Genomic DNA, 14,962 nt, shown 5'->3' with positions numbered 1-14,962 from the left:
AACTCCTGACCTCAGGTGATCCACCTGCCTCAGCCTCTCAAAGTGCTGGGATTACAGGTTTGAGCCCTCTTGCCCAGCCAATGTTTATTTCTTTAAATAAAATTTAATCTGCTCCCAGCTGCAATTCTACAGAGAGGTGGACATTCTTCTCCTTACCCACCTGGGTGGTAAAATCCTGGGGTTCTCACAAACTCAGAATATTGGAGTAGGGCTCTGGTCCTTTAGTCTATTGTCACTGCTGAGATGCCTGCCTTCCTGGGCTGAGTGTACCCTGGGACTCAGCCTCCTCATCTGAGGTGCCATCTCCTCTGCAGGCCCAAGGAGAATATTGGGAGTTGGGGGTGGAAACATCTCCCCTGGACATCTATCTTAAATCTGTCAGTTTCCACTCCCCAACCCCTTACTGCTCACCACCCCACGGACTTGACCCTTTTCTCTCTTTCCTGGGAAGAAGATGGCTTAATGTACTTTCTTCTTGAGGCTGACTTTCACCAGCAGGCATTCACTCAGCAAGCCTGTCCTCAGGGTGGAACCTTCTCTAGCCCACGGAGTCCCAGGACACTGCAGAACCAATCCATCTTGGTCCCTGCCCTGGGTGAAGTCCTGTCTCCAGTGGACCTGATCTTGTTGGATCTGGGCTGCTTCTGATGCCAGAGAAAGGGGAGGAGGTGGGTGCTCTAAAGTCACCCAGGCGCAGCTCTGGGTTCTGGCCCTCTAGGCAGGTCACATCGCCTCTCTGAGCACTTGCGGCCTCATCAGCAGAACAGGGGCAGGCCAGTTCCTAGGTCCCTGGACGGTAGTGAGGATGGTGGAGGTGCGTGAAGGGCCAGTGCAACGTTGGCGCTCAAGAATCCTGGCCACTTCCCCAGCCAAATGCACACAGTCGCCACTCAGTCTTGGGGGTTCCCTAGGTGAAGCCACCTGGATGCCGGCAAAGGGTGAGGGTTCCAGCTTTCCACATCGGAAGGAGTTCTGGGAGTTCCAAGAGGTGGGCACCAGGAATGCCTTGTGCTAGGCTGTAGGGAAGTGCTAGGACCTGGGCCGGGGTGGCCAGATTTCGCTTATAAAATGGCAGGATGCCCAGTTAAGTTGAATTCCCGATAAGGAGAGGATACATTTTTAGCATAAGTTTGCCCCCACGCAGTAACTGGGCGTCCTGCCTTTTTATCTGGCAATCCTTTTCTGGGCAGATGGGGGCTAGGGAGGGAGAGGGGTGCGGAGGCAGGTGCGGCGGGGCCAAGGGGGTCCCGGCCAAGGAAGAGGAGGCGCGCACCGCGGGCCGCACGCTTTATTGGGGTGGTGGGGTGCGGGTGGCCAGCAAGCGGCTGGGGCGCGCTCTGCCTGGCTCAGGCGGTCTCCAGGCGGCGCGCGGGCCCGGGTCCGGAGCCTCCCTGCTGCAGCGCCTGCAGCCTGCGCTCGCGGCTCCGCTCCAGCTCCAGCCAGTGCTGCGCCTCTAGCTGCGCCTGCAGGTCGGGGAACGCGTCGGCGCGGGCAGGGACGCCCCCCACCGCCTCCCGCGCCCGCCGCTGAGTAGCTCCTGGCTGCGGCCCGGAGCGAATCTCCCCGCCATCCCCGCCCCGCGACGCTGGTCCCTGCGCGCCGCGCCCGCCATCCCCACCCGGTCCCGGCTTTCAGTCGCCCGGACTCCACCCACCAACCCGGACTCACGCGGGGTTTGGGGCCGGCGGCCCGCGCCGCCGACACGTGCAGCAAGGCCGCCTGCCTGCTGCGCTCGGCCGCCCTCTCCGAGATCCTGCGCCGCAGCTGCTGCACGCGCTCGTCCTGCGAGGGCGCCTCCGGGGCCAACGCAAGGGCCTTCTTCTTCTCCCACCTGGCAGGCGACGCGGCGGGCTCAGAAGCAGGCCGCCGGGAGGCCCAGGCCAGACCCAGGATGCCACCCGTGTCCAAGCGTCGCGGGGACAAGGAGCTACGAGTCCGGAGAGGTTCACCGGAATAATTTAGGACAGACAGCGAAGCCCAGGGGCCGCGGTGCGCTCCCAGACAGGACCACCGCTCAGGGGCTGGGGGTGGGGGGTCTCCAGCACTTCTACCCTTTTGTTCTTTTTTTCTTTTTAAAAATTTTTGTTGTTGTTTGTTTGTTTGTTTGAGGCAGGGTCTCACTCTGTCGCCCAGGCTGGAGTGCAGTGGCGCGATCATGGCTCACTGCAGCCTTGACCTCCCAGGCTCAAGCAATCCTCCCACCTCAGCTTCCCAAAATGCTGGGATTACAGGCGTGGGCCACGGCGCCTGGCAGCTTTTTTTAAACTTGACATTTAAAAAAAAAGTATTACAGGTATACTAACTATATGCATAACTGGGGTACAAATGTGAAAGCCCCCTTTGACCTCACACTCTTTTGTCTCTTGCCTGGAGGTACTCCCTGCTAACGCTGTGGTGCTGTGGTGTGCATCTCCACAGGTATCTGTAGACATGGCCCTTGATCCTTCTGATGGTATATATTGTTCCCTGCTGGCTTTGGCGTCCGTGGACTTCACACCCTTGGGGTATTTGCATGTGCTGTTCCCCTATCTCCACCACTCTTGCCTGACTGTCCAGGTCGCCCCTGGTGAATTTATGGCCTGGGGCCTGAGTGCATGCCCGAGCCCCCCTCTAACTTTTTTAGCAGGAGTTAGACCTTTGGAGGCACCCTGACACCAACCAGGCTGCATCTGAGCTCTGCCAGGCCATGGCCAGCAGCTGGAAGTGATGAGCTGTCCAGGTGCTTGCCACCTTGGGGATCTGGTGGGCAGCCAGCCAGCCCTGAACAGCACCAGCAGCGGTTGCCCTGTGCCTCCTCTGAATTGCAGCCAGAGCAGCAGCCCCTCCAACGACCAATAGTGAAGGGTTCTCTTCCATCAGCAATGATTAGTCCTTCCTTCTGTCTGCCCTGTCATCCACCCCACCCAGTCCCACTCAGAAACTTTCTCTGGAGCCCTGTATGCCAGGCTCCGAACAAGGCTCTGCTACAACAGCTGGGCCTCCCTGGGAACTAGGCCAGGGTCCAGAGGCCAGCCTGACCCCAGGGCCAGGGGACGTGCCTGCCCATGTCTGACCTGGTTGCCAGGGGATAGCCACAAGGGGCTAAAAAACATCACCAGACTGTCCCCCAAACAAGTAAAAAGGCATCTGTATGTGTGTGTATGCACAGGAGCTATCTGCCACCCTCAACTAGATCCTGGTTTAAAAACAAACAAAAAAAAATTACAGCAGCAGTCTTTAAAAAAATGTTAGCCAGGCTGGGCTCACGCCTGTAATCCCAGCACTTTGGGAGGCCAAGGCAGGCGGATCATGAGGTCAGGAGTTTGAGACCATCTTGGCCAACATGGTGAAACACCATCTCTACTAAAATACAAAAAGCCGAGCATGGTGGCACACTCCTGTAGTCCCAGCTACTTGGGAGGCTGAGGCTTGAAACTGGGAGGCAGAGGTTGCAGTGAGCTGAGATTGTGCCACCGCATTCCAGCCTGGTGACAGAGCAAGACTCCATCTCAAACAAACAAACAAACAAACAAAAAACACAGTTGGCCAACAGTCTTTGGACACCTGGAGAAATGTGAAAAAAAGATATTTAGATGATGTTGGGAATTTTTTTCAATTTTCTATTGGTGTCAGGGTGCTGTGGTTTTATGTAGGACGATCTTTTTTTTAGATGTATGCTGAAGTGTTTAAGAGTAAAGTGTCTGATTCCTGCAGCTACTTCCAAATGCTTCTGCAGACATAAATAGCTAGCTGGCTACGTGAAGCACATATGGTGAAAGGTTGGACCCACGAGCTGGGTGCAGAAATGACCGCATCTAGGTCATGGCATCTAAGCCACGGATGCAGAATTTTGCACCATTCCCATGTGCCTGGAAGTCACCTAATACAATAATGGGGTGAGGGGAGTTATGGCAAGGGAACTTCCTGGGCAGGAAGGTGGCGGGTTGTTTCAAGGAGACCCACCCAGGAGGGCACAAGGCAGGCTTACTGCTCCCTGTCCACCCAGAGACAAGTACCAACTCCCCAAGCCCAGTACCAACCTCAAGGCTGCGGATCTCCCCATGGCTGCACGGCACAGCGAGATCTGCTCCACTGTGTTCTGCAGTTCCTGGCTCTTGGTGCGCTTGCCCTGAATGATTTGATCCCGCTTTTCTTCTTCCTTGCGCCGCTGATTCTCTTTGAGCAGGGCCAGCCGCTCTCGCAGCTCCACTATGGACATCTCTCCTTCCAGGCCATAGCCAGGGGTCTATGGGGTGGTAGGGGAAGCCCCAAGCTGGGCCCTGATGCTTCCCACCAGGATCCCTCCCCTGCTCCATGGGCCCACCCCTTGCCCACCTTCCCTCTGCTTCAACACTGCTTAAGAAACATGCTCCCAGCCTCTCCAGCCTGGGCTCTGCTCTGTAACGCTATACCTTGTATGGGTCTGCACATCTCAGCTGGACTGAGGCTCCTCCACTGTGGCAAGACCCAAATGGAGCTCATGACTATCTCCCCAGCCAGGCTTCGGGCCTGGGGCAAACAGCCGTTTGCACTCTCCATGGCCTTGGGGCTGGGCCAGGCCCTGCAGCTGAGTCCCCGTGCTCCTCTGAGGCCTGGCCCCTCATCATGCCTTCTCACACGGGCTTCCAGCAGACCCTCCTCAACCTCCTGCTCCATCCAGCCTCCATCCAGCCTTTGAACACCTGCCCTCTCCCTACACTGCCCTTTCCACCCTGGCCCTCCCTCAACAGGCAGCTCCTAAGTGGTCTCCTCCGTGAAGCCCACCTTGGCCACCCCCAGGGGTTACAGAGGACTGGCTCAGTGTCTGCCTCACCTGCAGGATTGTGAACTCTTAGGGCCAGACCCAGGCCCACGGCACATGGGTGCTGAGTCACGGAGGGTGGCAGGCCAGGTTTCAGGTGGTGCAAGACCCACCTGTGGTGCTGGTGGGAACCCTGGAAACTGCCTCCCATGGCAGTGCCAGCACAGAGGCTCCCTGAGGCATGGGCCTGTCCAGGACTGTGTCCTCACCTGAGTCAGGTCCACGAGCTTGCCCTTGCGCGTGGGCTGCGTCTCGAGTGCGCGCAGCTGGGAGATGAGTTCACAACGGCGCCACTGCTCCTCCTGGGCCGCCTGCGCCCTGCGCCGCAGCAGCCCCCGACTCTCCTCAATCACCTCCTGAACTTGGGGGCCAAGCCAGGAGCTGAGGTGGCCGGTGGATGTCAGGGCAGGCGCTGGACAGGGAGGCACCTCCCTTGGGGTTCCCCAGCCAGGCCCCGGCCTCAGTGCAGCCACTTGGGAGTGCCTCCCTCAAGTGGCCCCGTGACCCTTGACAGCTATAGTAGCTCGCTTAGGAAAGGGTGGCAGCCCAGCACCTGAGTGGGGAAGAACGAGGCCGGGCCAGTGACACTTGGCTCCTGACTACCTGTCTGCCGTCGGCCCTTCGCGAGCTTCGTCTGGGCGGCCTTGACGTTCTTCTGCCCCTCTATCACCTGCTCCACCAGCTCCTTCCTGGACCTGTCCTCCCGGAGCTGTCTCTCCGCATGCTGCAGCATCAGCTTGGCCATCTGCTCAGACAGTGGACCTGCCACGGTGAGTGGGGCTGCACCGGCTTCCCTGCCTGGTCCCGCCCCGGCCCAGGGCACAGCATGAGGTCTGAAGGTAGACCCAGTCCCTGTCTTTGAATCACCCCAGAACCCAGGTCTAAGCCCATTCACTCCTGGCGGTGCTCTGAAGGTCGGGCCTGCTGGGGAACTTCCACCTCACGTCCTCTCCCTTCCTCCCAGCGTGGTCTTGGGGGCCACCTTCCTGCATTTGAAGCCACCCAGTTTGTGGTACTTTGTTGTGGTAGTCTAGAGACCCAGTGCACCCAGTAGCAACGTAAGCTGTTCACAGTGGAGGGAACCAGGGTAGGGAGCCCGGGGTAGGGGGGACGTGGAATACTCTGTACTATCTTTACGGCTTTTCTGTAAATTTAAAAATTGTTCTGAAATAAAAAAAAATAAAAGTTTCTTTACAAATTTGGTAATACGTTGTATGGAAATAGAAGGTGAAGAAAGTGGGCACCAAAAAATACCAAAAGTCCCATCTCAGTCAACCAGACAATGAGCAAAGAGAGAACAGAGGCGGTCCGCAATGGCCCTCCGCCCCCAGCCACAGCGCCAGGGGCCACGGCACGGAGACGGCTGGGCGCCTCAGGCTGGGAGTGCAGAATAGGGCGGCAGTGCCTCCTGGCTCTTGGGGAATGTGGAATCAGGGAGGCAGCAGCAGTCCACAGAAAAGGCTCCCCCTTGGGAGTAAGACACACAGGATGCTGAGTTCTGCCTCTGCCACCCTGGTAGCTCCCTGGCAGCAGACAAATCTTGGGCCTCTCTGGGTTTCAGTTTCTTTGCGGGGAAATGAAGATGGCCACGCCCACCCCCTCAGGTGCACTGGGTGCTGGGCCAGCACCCAGCAAGGGCTCAGGAAAGAGTGTCCCCATCAGCCACAGCACCAGCCTCAGCACAGAATAGGGAGTCGGCAGAGAGGAATGAGCAGGGGAAGAAGGAAAAGAGGCCCACAGGCCGGGAGTGGTAGACAGGGATAGGTGTTTGACAATCTATGAGTGTGTGGTCACCGGGCCAGGCTCACAGTAAGGCGAGAGTTCCCAGGCAGTAAGCAGTGGAGAGAGCAGCCTCAGAGCCTGAGTCCAAGGTCACACGCGGGGCTGGGTCCACTCAGACATCAACCTTGGACCCACGGTCCTGCCTGCTGTCACTCAGGGGCCAGGGGCAGCCACATGCATCCTTGGGCCTGCTGTGGACATCCCACCAGGTTTCCCACACATTCCCTCCTCCTTCCTGCCACAGAGCATGGCTTGCACTGGCTGCTTACTAAGCTCGTACCAAGCCGGAGCTTTCAGTTACCTGCACCGGCACCTTCAAAATTAAAATGAAGGGAGAACACATGGAACGGCATTTCTGTGACCAGAATCAAGTGGAAGAAAGATGCAAGTGCTGCTTGATGAGACAATCTGCCTGAAGACTTCGGTAAAATGGACTCATAGGGCCGGCTGCTGCAGCTCATACTTGTAATCCCAGCACATGGGGAGGCTGAGCAGGGAGCATTGCTTGAGCCTGGGAGTTTGAGACCAACATAGTAAGACCTTGTCTCTACAAAAAATACAAAACTAGCGAGGTCTGGTGGCTCATGCCTGTGGTCCCAGCTACTCAGGAGGCTGAAGTGGGAGAATCATTTGAGTCCAGGAGGTTGAGGTTACAGTGAGCCATGATCGTGCCACTGCATTCCAGCCTGGGAGACACAGCAAGACCCTATCTCAAAAAAAAAAAAAAAAAAAGTATTCAAAGAATGATTACCCATGACAACCAAAACATGAAATGTCATTCCTTACCCAGGAGTTTAGTGTTGATACCAGTACAGCTATTCTGGGTTAATGTCACAGTGATAACAGATTAAAAAACAAGTTATTGGCCGGGCACAGTGGCTCATGCCTGTAATCCCAGCACTTTGGGAGGCCGAGGTAGGCAGATCACCTGAGGTCGGGTGTTCCAGACCAGCCTGACCAACATAGAGAAACCCCGTCTCTACTCAAAACACAAAATTAGCTCGGCATGATGGTGCATGCCTGTAATCCCACCTACTCGGGAGGCTGAGGCAGGAGAATAGCTTGAACCCAGGAGGCAGAGGTTATGGTGAGCCGAGAGCATGCCATTGCACTCCAGCCTGGGCAACAAGAGTGAAACTCCGTCTCAAAAACAAACAAACACATTTTTTTGTAGATACGGGGTCTCACTATGTTGTTCAGGCTGGTCTCACCCTCCTGGGTTCAAGTGATCTAGCCACCTTGGACTCCCAAAGTGCTGCGATTACAGGTGTGAGCCACCACATCCAGCCGTAATTTAAAAATATATCCTTTTCCAGCCCCATTGCTAGAGTACTTTAAAACTGGTCACTGTAGGCCAGACATGGCGGCTTATGACTGTAATTCCAGCACTTTGGGAGGCCGAGGCGTGTGCATCACTTAAGACTGGGAGTTCGAGACCAGCCTGGCCAACATGGCAAAACCCCATCTCCAAAAAAAAACACAGAAACTGGTAACTGTTGAAAAAAACAGAAAAGCACCCAGATAGGGAACTCAATACTGGCTTCTATGAGGCACGGAGGTTCCTTGGAGAATAACTGAGTCTGTGTGTCTTAAGCAGAGAACATTCAGGTAGGCCCCAAACATCTCTCCTCTCAATGGAAAAGATGCTTCCAAAGACTCTCGAGCAGTGCCCAAAGGTCAGAGGAGGAGATGAAAGGGTGCCCATGGCTCGGGTTGTGGTATTAGAACCTCAAGCAGAAACAAAAGTTATAGTTCACTAAAACACATTGAGGCTATAAAAGCAATCAGTCCAATATAAGCTGCATAAGAAAAACTAAAACTCTTTTTACTTCAAATATTTAGTGCCACCTAATCTAGTTAATTTAGTAAGAAAAAATATTAGTCACATGAATGCGTGTAGCTGGACATCCTTAGACCAGGAGACAAGCCTGATAACCCCTCTGTAACCTGGTGTGAGAAGAGCGCCATATTCTTTTTTTTATTTGAGACAGAGTCTCACTCTGTCGTCCAGGCTGGAATGCAATGGCATGATCTTGGCTCACTGCAACCTCCACCTCCCGGGTTCAAGCGATTCTCGTGCCTCAGCCTCCTGAGTTGGTGGGATTACTCAGGAGTAATTAGTTGGTGTGCCACCACACCCAGCTAATGTTTATTTGTTTGTTTTTAGTAGAGATGGGGTTTCACCATGTTGGCTAGTCTGGTCTCGAATGCCTGACCTCAGGTGATCAGCCTGCCTCAGCCTCCCAACGTGCTGGGATTACAGGCGTGAGCCACCGCACCCAGCCAAGAGTGGCATTTTCTAACTCCAAACACAACAGAAGAAAAGAATGTTAAATTTGAAGACATGAAAAGAATATTTGCATGGCAAACACACATCATAAACCTCATATACAAAGTCAAATGACAAACTGGAAAAAAAGCCATCTGCAACAATATATTATAAAGATTATTTTTCCTAACATATAAAGAACATTAGGCTGGGCGCAGAGGCGCATTTCCATAATCCCAGCATTTTGGGAGACTGAGGCAGGTGAATCACTTGAGCCCAGCCTGGGCAACATGGTGAAACCCTGTCTCTCCTAAAAAGGTGGTGCATGCCTGTAGTTTCAACTACTAGGGAGGCTGAGGTGGGAGGATGGTTTGAGCCTGGGAGGCAGAGGTTGCAATCAGCTGAGATCATCAGCGACAGAGTGAGACCCTGTCTCAAAAAAGAAAAACTGTGGGTGGGCACAGTGACTCATGCCTGTAATCCCAGCACTTTGGGAGGCCAAAGTGGATGGATCACTTGAGGTCAGGAGTTTGAGACCAGCCTGGCCAATATGGTGAAACCTCATCTCTACTAAAAATACAAAAATTATTCAGGCATGGTGGTGTGCACCTGTAGTCCCAGCTACATAGGAGCCTGAGGCAGGATAACTGCCTGACCCTGGGAGGCACAGGTTGTACTGAGCTGAGATCAACCCACTGTACTGCAGCCTGGGCAATGGAGTGAGACTCCTTCTCAGAAAAAAAAACAAAAAAAACAAAAAAAAAAAACAAAGAAAAAACAACAAAAAAAGAAAAATTGCTAAGAGAGTAGATTGTAAGTGTTCTTACCATAAATAAGTATATGAGATAATGCATATGCTAATTAGCTTGATTTAGCCATTTCACAATGTATTCGTATTCCAAAAGATCATGTTAGGCCAGGTGCAGTGGCTCACGCCTGTAATCCCAGCACTTTGGGAGGCCGAGGTGGGTGGATCACGAGGTCAGGAGTTCAAGATCAGCCTGGCCAAGATGGTGAAACCTCATCTCTACTAAAGTTACACACACACACACAAATATATATATATAGCTGGGTATGGTGGCACACGCCTATAATCCCAGTTATTCAGGAGGCTGAGGAAGATAATTTCTTAAACCCGGGAGGCAGAGGTTGTAGTGAGCCATGATCATGCCACTGCACTCCAGCCTGGGCGACAGAGCGAGACTCTGTCTCAAAAACAAAAACAAAAAAACAAAAAACAAAAATTAGCCAGGCATGGTGTGCTCGCCTGTAGTCCCAGCTACTCGGGAGGCTGAGGCAGGAGAATTGCTTGAACCCAGGAAGCAGAGGTTGCAGTGAACCGAGATCACACCACTGCACTCCAGCCTGGGCGACAGAGCAAGCTTCCATCTTAAAAAAAAAAAAAAGGCTGGGCGCGGCGGCTTATCCCTGTAATCCCATCACTTTGGGAGGCCGAGGTGGGTGGATCACGAGGTCAGGAGATCAAGACCATCGTGGCTAACACAGTGAAACCTCATCTCTACTAAAAATACAAAAAAATTAGCCGGGCATGGTGGCAGGCCCCTGTAGTCCCAGCTCCTTGGGAGGCTGAGGCAGGAGAATGGCGTGAACCTGGGAAGCAGAGCTTGTAGTGAGCCAAGATGGCACCACTGCACTCCAGCCTGGGTGACAGAGCGAGACTCTGTCTCAAAAAAAATAAAAAATTGGCCGGGCGCGGTGGCTCAAGCCTGTAATCCCAGCACTTTGGGAGGCCGAGACGGGCGGATCACGAGGTCAGGAGATCGAGACCATCCTGGCTAACATGGTGAAACCCCGTCTCTACTAAAAAATACAAAAAAAAACTAGCCGGGCGACATGGCGGGCGCCTGTAGTCCCAGCTGCTTGGGAGGCTGAGGCAGGAGAATGGTGTAAACCCAGGAGGCGGAGCTTGCAGTGAGCTGAGACCCGGCCACTGCACTCCAGCCTGGGCGGCAGAGCGAGACTCCGTCTCAAAAAAAAAATAAAATAAAATAAAAATAAAATAAAAAAAATAAAAAAAAATTAAAAATTAAAAAAATTAAAAATCAATCAATCAATCAATCAATCAGCCAGGCGCGGTGGCTCACGCCTGTAATCCTAGCACTTTGGGAGGCCAAGGCAGGCGGATCACAAGGTCAGGAGATCGAGACCATTCTGGCTAACACGGTGAAACCCCATCTCTACTAAAAATACAAAAAATTAGCCGGGCGTAGTGGTGGGCACCTGTAGTCCCAGCTACTCAGGAGGCTGAGGTGGGAGAATGGCGTGAACCTGGTAGGCGGAGCTTGCAGTGAAATGACATTGTGCCACTGCACTCCAGCCTGGGTGACAGAGCAAGACTCCGTCTCAAAAAAAAAAAAAAAGTTATATATCATAAATATATTCAATTGCATTTGTCAAGTTAAAGAAATAAAGAACCAAAAAAAAAAAAAAAGTCGAGGAAATGAAGGTCAAAAGTGCAATAGAAAATGGACAAAAGACACGAACAGACGGTTCACAGAAATAGACACAGAAATCACTTATACGTGTGGACATTTGCTCAAATTCACTGATAAATAAATGAGATGCAAATCAGAACTATACCAAGATACTATCTCTCACCCATGAAATTGGCACAAATTCACGAAATCAGCCTCGTACACTCTGTGCTGGGGCATGCGGATCAGACCCCTCTCACACTTTGGGGGAGTAAGATGGTAATAAAAGTACCAGGGAGACGATTGGTCATATTCAGTAAAACCACGCGTCCCAAACGGCAAGGACTCCCACATATCCAATTACTCTTTGGTGTGACATCTGAAAATGTAACTTCCTCTAGAAGTTTATCCTGAAAATCCAGCTCTGCAAAGGTGAAAGCCTTGCACATTATTCTTTGCAGATAAAGCAAAATGTGACCTTTTATGTAACAAAAAAGGGAAGGAAAAAGTGCATATATACAAGAGTGTTATTCGCTTTGAAAGGCGGGAAAGGTAATCTGGAAATGAATGAAAGGAAGGGCCTACAAAGGCAGATGGAAATGGATTGTAAGTTATAGACTTACAAGAGGTGAGACTTCTCTGAGTCTACCTTTTCACATTGTTTGGACTTCATGTTTTTGTTTGTTTGTTTTCTTTTTGAGACAGCTACGCTCTGTCACCCATGATGGAGTGCAGTGACATGATCATGGCTCACTGCAACCTTGACCTTCCAGGCTCAAGTGATCCTCCTACCTCAGCCTCCTGAGTCGCTGGGACTATGGGCATGCACCACCATGCCCAGCTAATTTTTGTTTTTTTTTTTTTTTTTTTGAGACGGAGTCTGGCTCTGTCGCCCAGGCTGGAGTGCAGTGGCCAGATCTCAGCTCACTGCAAGCTCCGCCTCCTGGGCTTACGCCATTCTCCTGCCTCAGCCTCCCGAGTAGCTGGGACTACAGGCGCCTGCCACCTCGCCCGGCTAGTTTTTCGTATTTTTTAGTAGAGATGGGGTTTCACCATGTTAGCCAGGATGGTCTCGATCTCCTGACCTCGTGATCCGCCCGTCTCGGCCTCCCAAAGTGCTGGGATTACAGGCTTGAGCCACCGCGCCCAGCCTAATTTTTGTATTTTTTATAGAGATGAGATTTTGCCCTGTTGCTCAGGCTGATCTTGAACTCCTGGGCTCAAGTGATCTTCTGGCCTTGGCGTCCTAAATGCTGGGACTACAGGTGTGAGCCACCATGCCTGGCCTGACCTTCATATTTATTTTTTAAAGTAAAAAGGAAAGAAAAGGCAAACCTTAAAATTGACTACAGACACAGATGAAACTATCAAAAGAAACAATCTGAGTGACCTTTGATCAAGCCCCTGACCACAGGCCTGCAAAGGGATACGTCACAGGAGAAAGTATACAGGCCGGCCTCCTGGGGCTGAGGCTCCCTGCTGGTCCAGGCCACTGGGAGGCCCACTGGAAGGAGCAGGCACTCTCGGGGAACACAGGCTGAGTGCCTACCTAGGCAGTGTGTCCTTCGAGGAGGAAGAGAAGCCGGGACCGACACATCAGTAGCTTCTACGGGGGGCGCTGTGGACACTCAGCTCCGCTGCCAGTCCCGGCCCTGCAGGTCCCAGTGGGCACATAGCTCAGCTGGCTGTCCCATGCCCAGCTGCCCTGCATGGCACCCACCTGCTCCTTCTGCTGCTCCACTCTCTGCTTGTTCTCCTGCATGAGGCTCTGCCGGGCCAGGACGGCCTCCTCATGGCTAAGCTTCCCTTGCAACCGCCGGCACTCGCTTGCAGCCAGCTGCTCTTCCCGATCCTTTGCCTGCATCTTCTTCTGCCACTCGAGGAACTCAGAGAAGTCCCCAGCCCCATCCACAAGCTTATCAACCCTGGGCAAAGAGGGACAGAAGCACAGCTTGGGGTTCCTCCCGTGATGGAGGCTACTGGGTGGCCACAGATTTTCCTGGGGGACAGTGGCTATGTAGGCGTGGGCTGCTACTCCTGACCCCCAACTGCGTGGCCTGCCCTTACTCCTACCCCCGACCCACCTTCCACCCATCAGCCCCATCCACCCACCCCTCCCTTCATCCACTTGTTTGTCTACCCTCACTGTGTCCAGCTGTCTGTCCACCCACCAACCCTGTGTCCGTCATCGGTCCATCCATCAACCTTCTGTCCTCCACTGGCCTGGCCACCCTTGCCCCTGTGCACCATCTGTGCATCCACTCTACCATCTGGTCAGGCACCCATGCTCCCCCCACAGCTTGACTTGCAGACAAGGAAAGACATGACCACATTGCGTGGGGTCAGCACAGGGGTTTGCAGCCCTGGTGGTCTAGGAGGTGGGGGCATCAGGAAGGGGTCCAGAGAGGAGGTAACCCCAAGGGAAGTTTGGGGGGGTCAGGCCTTTGCTAAGTTCCTCCACCCCCATTCATGCCCCTCCATGAGCTGGGATGATCTTTGTAAGGTGCACCTGTGACCCTGACACAGTCCTGCTTGTCGCCCCTGGCGCTGCAGGACCACAGCCTGTTGTGACCCCTGAGCCCTCTCCACGGAGCTGCCCAGCCCCCAGGCCCCTCCTCTGGGCCTTTGCTCCCAAGGATGATGCTGTGGAAGGCAGGTGGGGGGCCTGCCACCCTTCACCTCTGCAGCTCTTGCTCCACCTGCCGCTGGTACAAGGCCCCTTCTCGCAGGATGGCTGTGGTGTTCAGCTTGACTGGGACGTTGTCGGGCTGTGGAGTGGAGACTGGCTGTGGTGGGGACTTGAGGGGACCTTTGGGAGCAACAGGTGACCCTCCTGCCCTCATGCCCTTCACGTCTACCCCCTGCCCGGGTGCCCTTCACACCTACGCCCTGCCCTCGTGCCCCTCATGCCTCCCCCCTGCCCTCGTGCCCTTCACGCCTACCCCTTTCCCTCATACCCTTCACACCCACCCCCTGCCCGGGTGCCCTTCCCACCTACTCCCTGCCCGGGTGCTTCCCTCTCCCCCAGAGTGGGGCCGTCCTTGGGACTCTGGGTCCCCCAGCTCAGGTCATCTGAGCCTCTAGGGACAGAAAAGGTCTGGCGGGGTGGGTGCCCAGGGACAGCAGCCCAACCATCCAGGAGAATCCCTCACCCTATAGAAGGTCAGCTTCGGAGTCTTTCGGATTCGGGGTGGGAATTGAAGCCGCAGCTGCTGCTTGGAGCCCTGCAGGAGTCAGGGCAGAGCTGGCCGCCTGGCACCTGTGCCTGTTGGGTGTCCCCAAACACACACCAGGTGGATGCTGGCCCAGCACCCTGGGGAGGCCTGGCTCACTCCTCTTCATCCTCCCCGCAGCTGCCTATCCCTACCACTACCCCAGGTCAGCATCTCTGTCTTCCAATGCCCCCCAAACCTTGCTGGGGTTTCACCCAAGTTGGAACAGGGAGGGTGCAGGGCCTGTGGGCCTGGGAACAGTGGTTTCTAGTCCGGACAACTTGGCCTCAGGGCTCAGTGACTCTATTCTCAGCCACTCCCAGAGCTGGGGTCTGGCTGGCCCCATGGCCTCTCCCCAAGCTTGTCTGCTCCCAGCCCAGCCTCCAGCTGCTTTGCCAACACACCCCAGGTGGGCACCGCAAGTTGCAGTGAGTGGAGTGGCTGCAAAGGCCACCCCTCTGAGCACTCAGCCAACTCGGCCCCG

The 14,962-nt window shown here is 54.2% G+C and overlaps 1 protein-coding gene across 2 annotated transcripts in view; it reads right to left on the bottom strand.

Annotated features, from left to right (window-relative positions):
• Nucleotides 1-211: 211 nt before the first annotated feature.
• The window catches only part of CFAP99 (cilia and flagella associated protein 99), a 46,100-nt gene continuing 31,349 nt past the window's right edge, over nucleotides 212-14,962 (bottom strand). The window contains exons 9-16 of one of the 2 annotated variants that reach the window (XM_033213501.1): nucleotides 14,419-14,490; nucleotides 13,946-14,034; nucleotides 12,987-13,191; nucleotides 5,384-5,525; nucleotides 4,990-5,141; nucleotides 4,020-4,225; nucleotides 1,669-1,831; nucleotides 212-1,463 (exon numbers count right to left, since the gene is read on the bottom strand). In XM_033213501.1, coding sequence (XP_033069392.1) covers nucleotides 1,347-1,463; nucleotides 1,669-1,831; nucleotides 4,020-4,225; nucleotides 4,990-5,141; nucleotides 5,384-5,525; nucleotides 12,987-13,191; nucleotides 13,946-14,034; nucleotides 14,419-14,490 — 1,146 coding nt within the window. In that variant the 3' untranslated portion in view covers nucleotides 212-1,346. The remainder of the gene's footprint in view (nucleotides 1,464-1,668; nucleotides 1,832-4,019; nucleotides 4,226-4,989; nucleotides 5,142-5,383; nucleotides 5,526-12,986; nucleotides 13,192-13,945; nucleotides 14,035-14,418; nucleotides 14,491-14,962) is intronic. The other variant, XM_033213502.1, reaches the window with a different exon arrangement.

Source organism: Trachypithecus francoisi, unplaced genomic scaffold, assembly GCF_009764315.1.
Source record: "Trachypithecus francoisi isolate TF-2019V2 unplaced genomic scaffold, Tfra_2.0 Lachesis_group1, whole genome shotgun sequence".
Classification (NCBI taxonomy): domain Eukaryota; kingdom Metazoa; phylum Chordata; class Mammalia; order Primates; family Cercopithecidae; genus Trachypithecus; species Trachypithecus francoisi.
The sequence above is the reverse complement of the archived record's forward strand: the minus strand, read 5'-3'. Positions and strand labels throughout refer to the sequence as shown.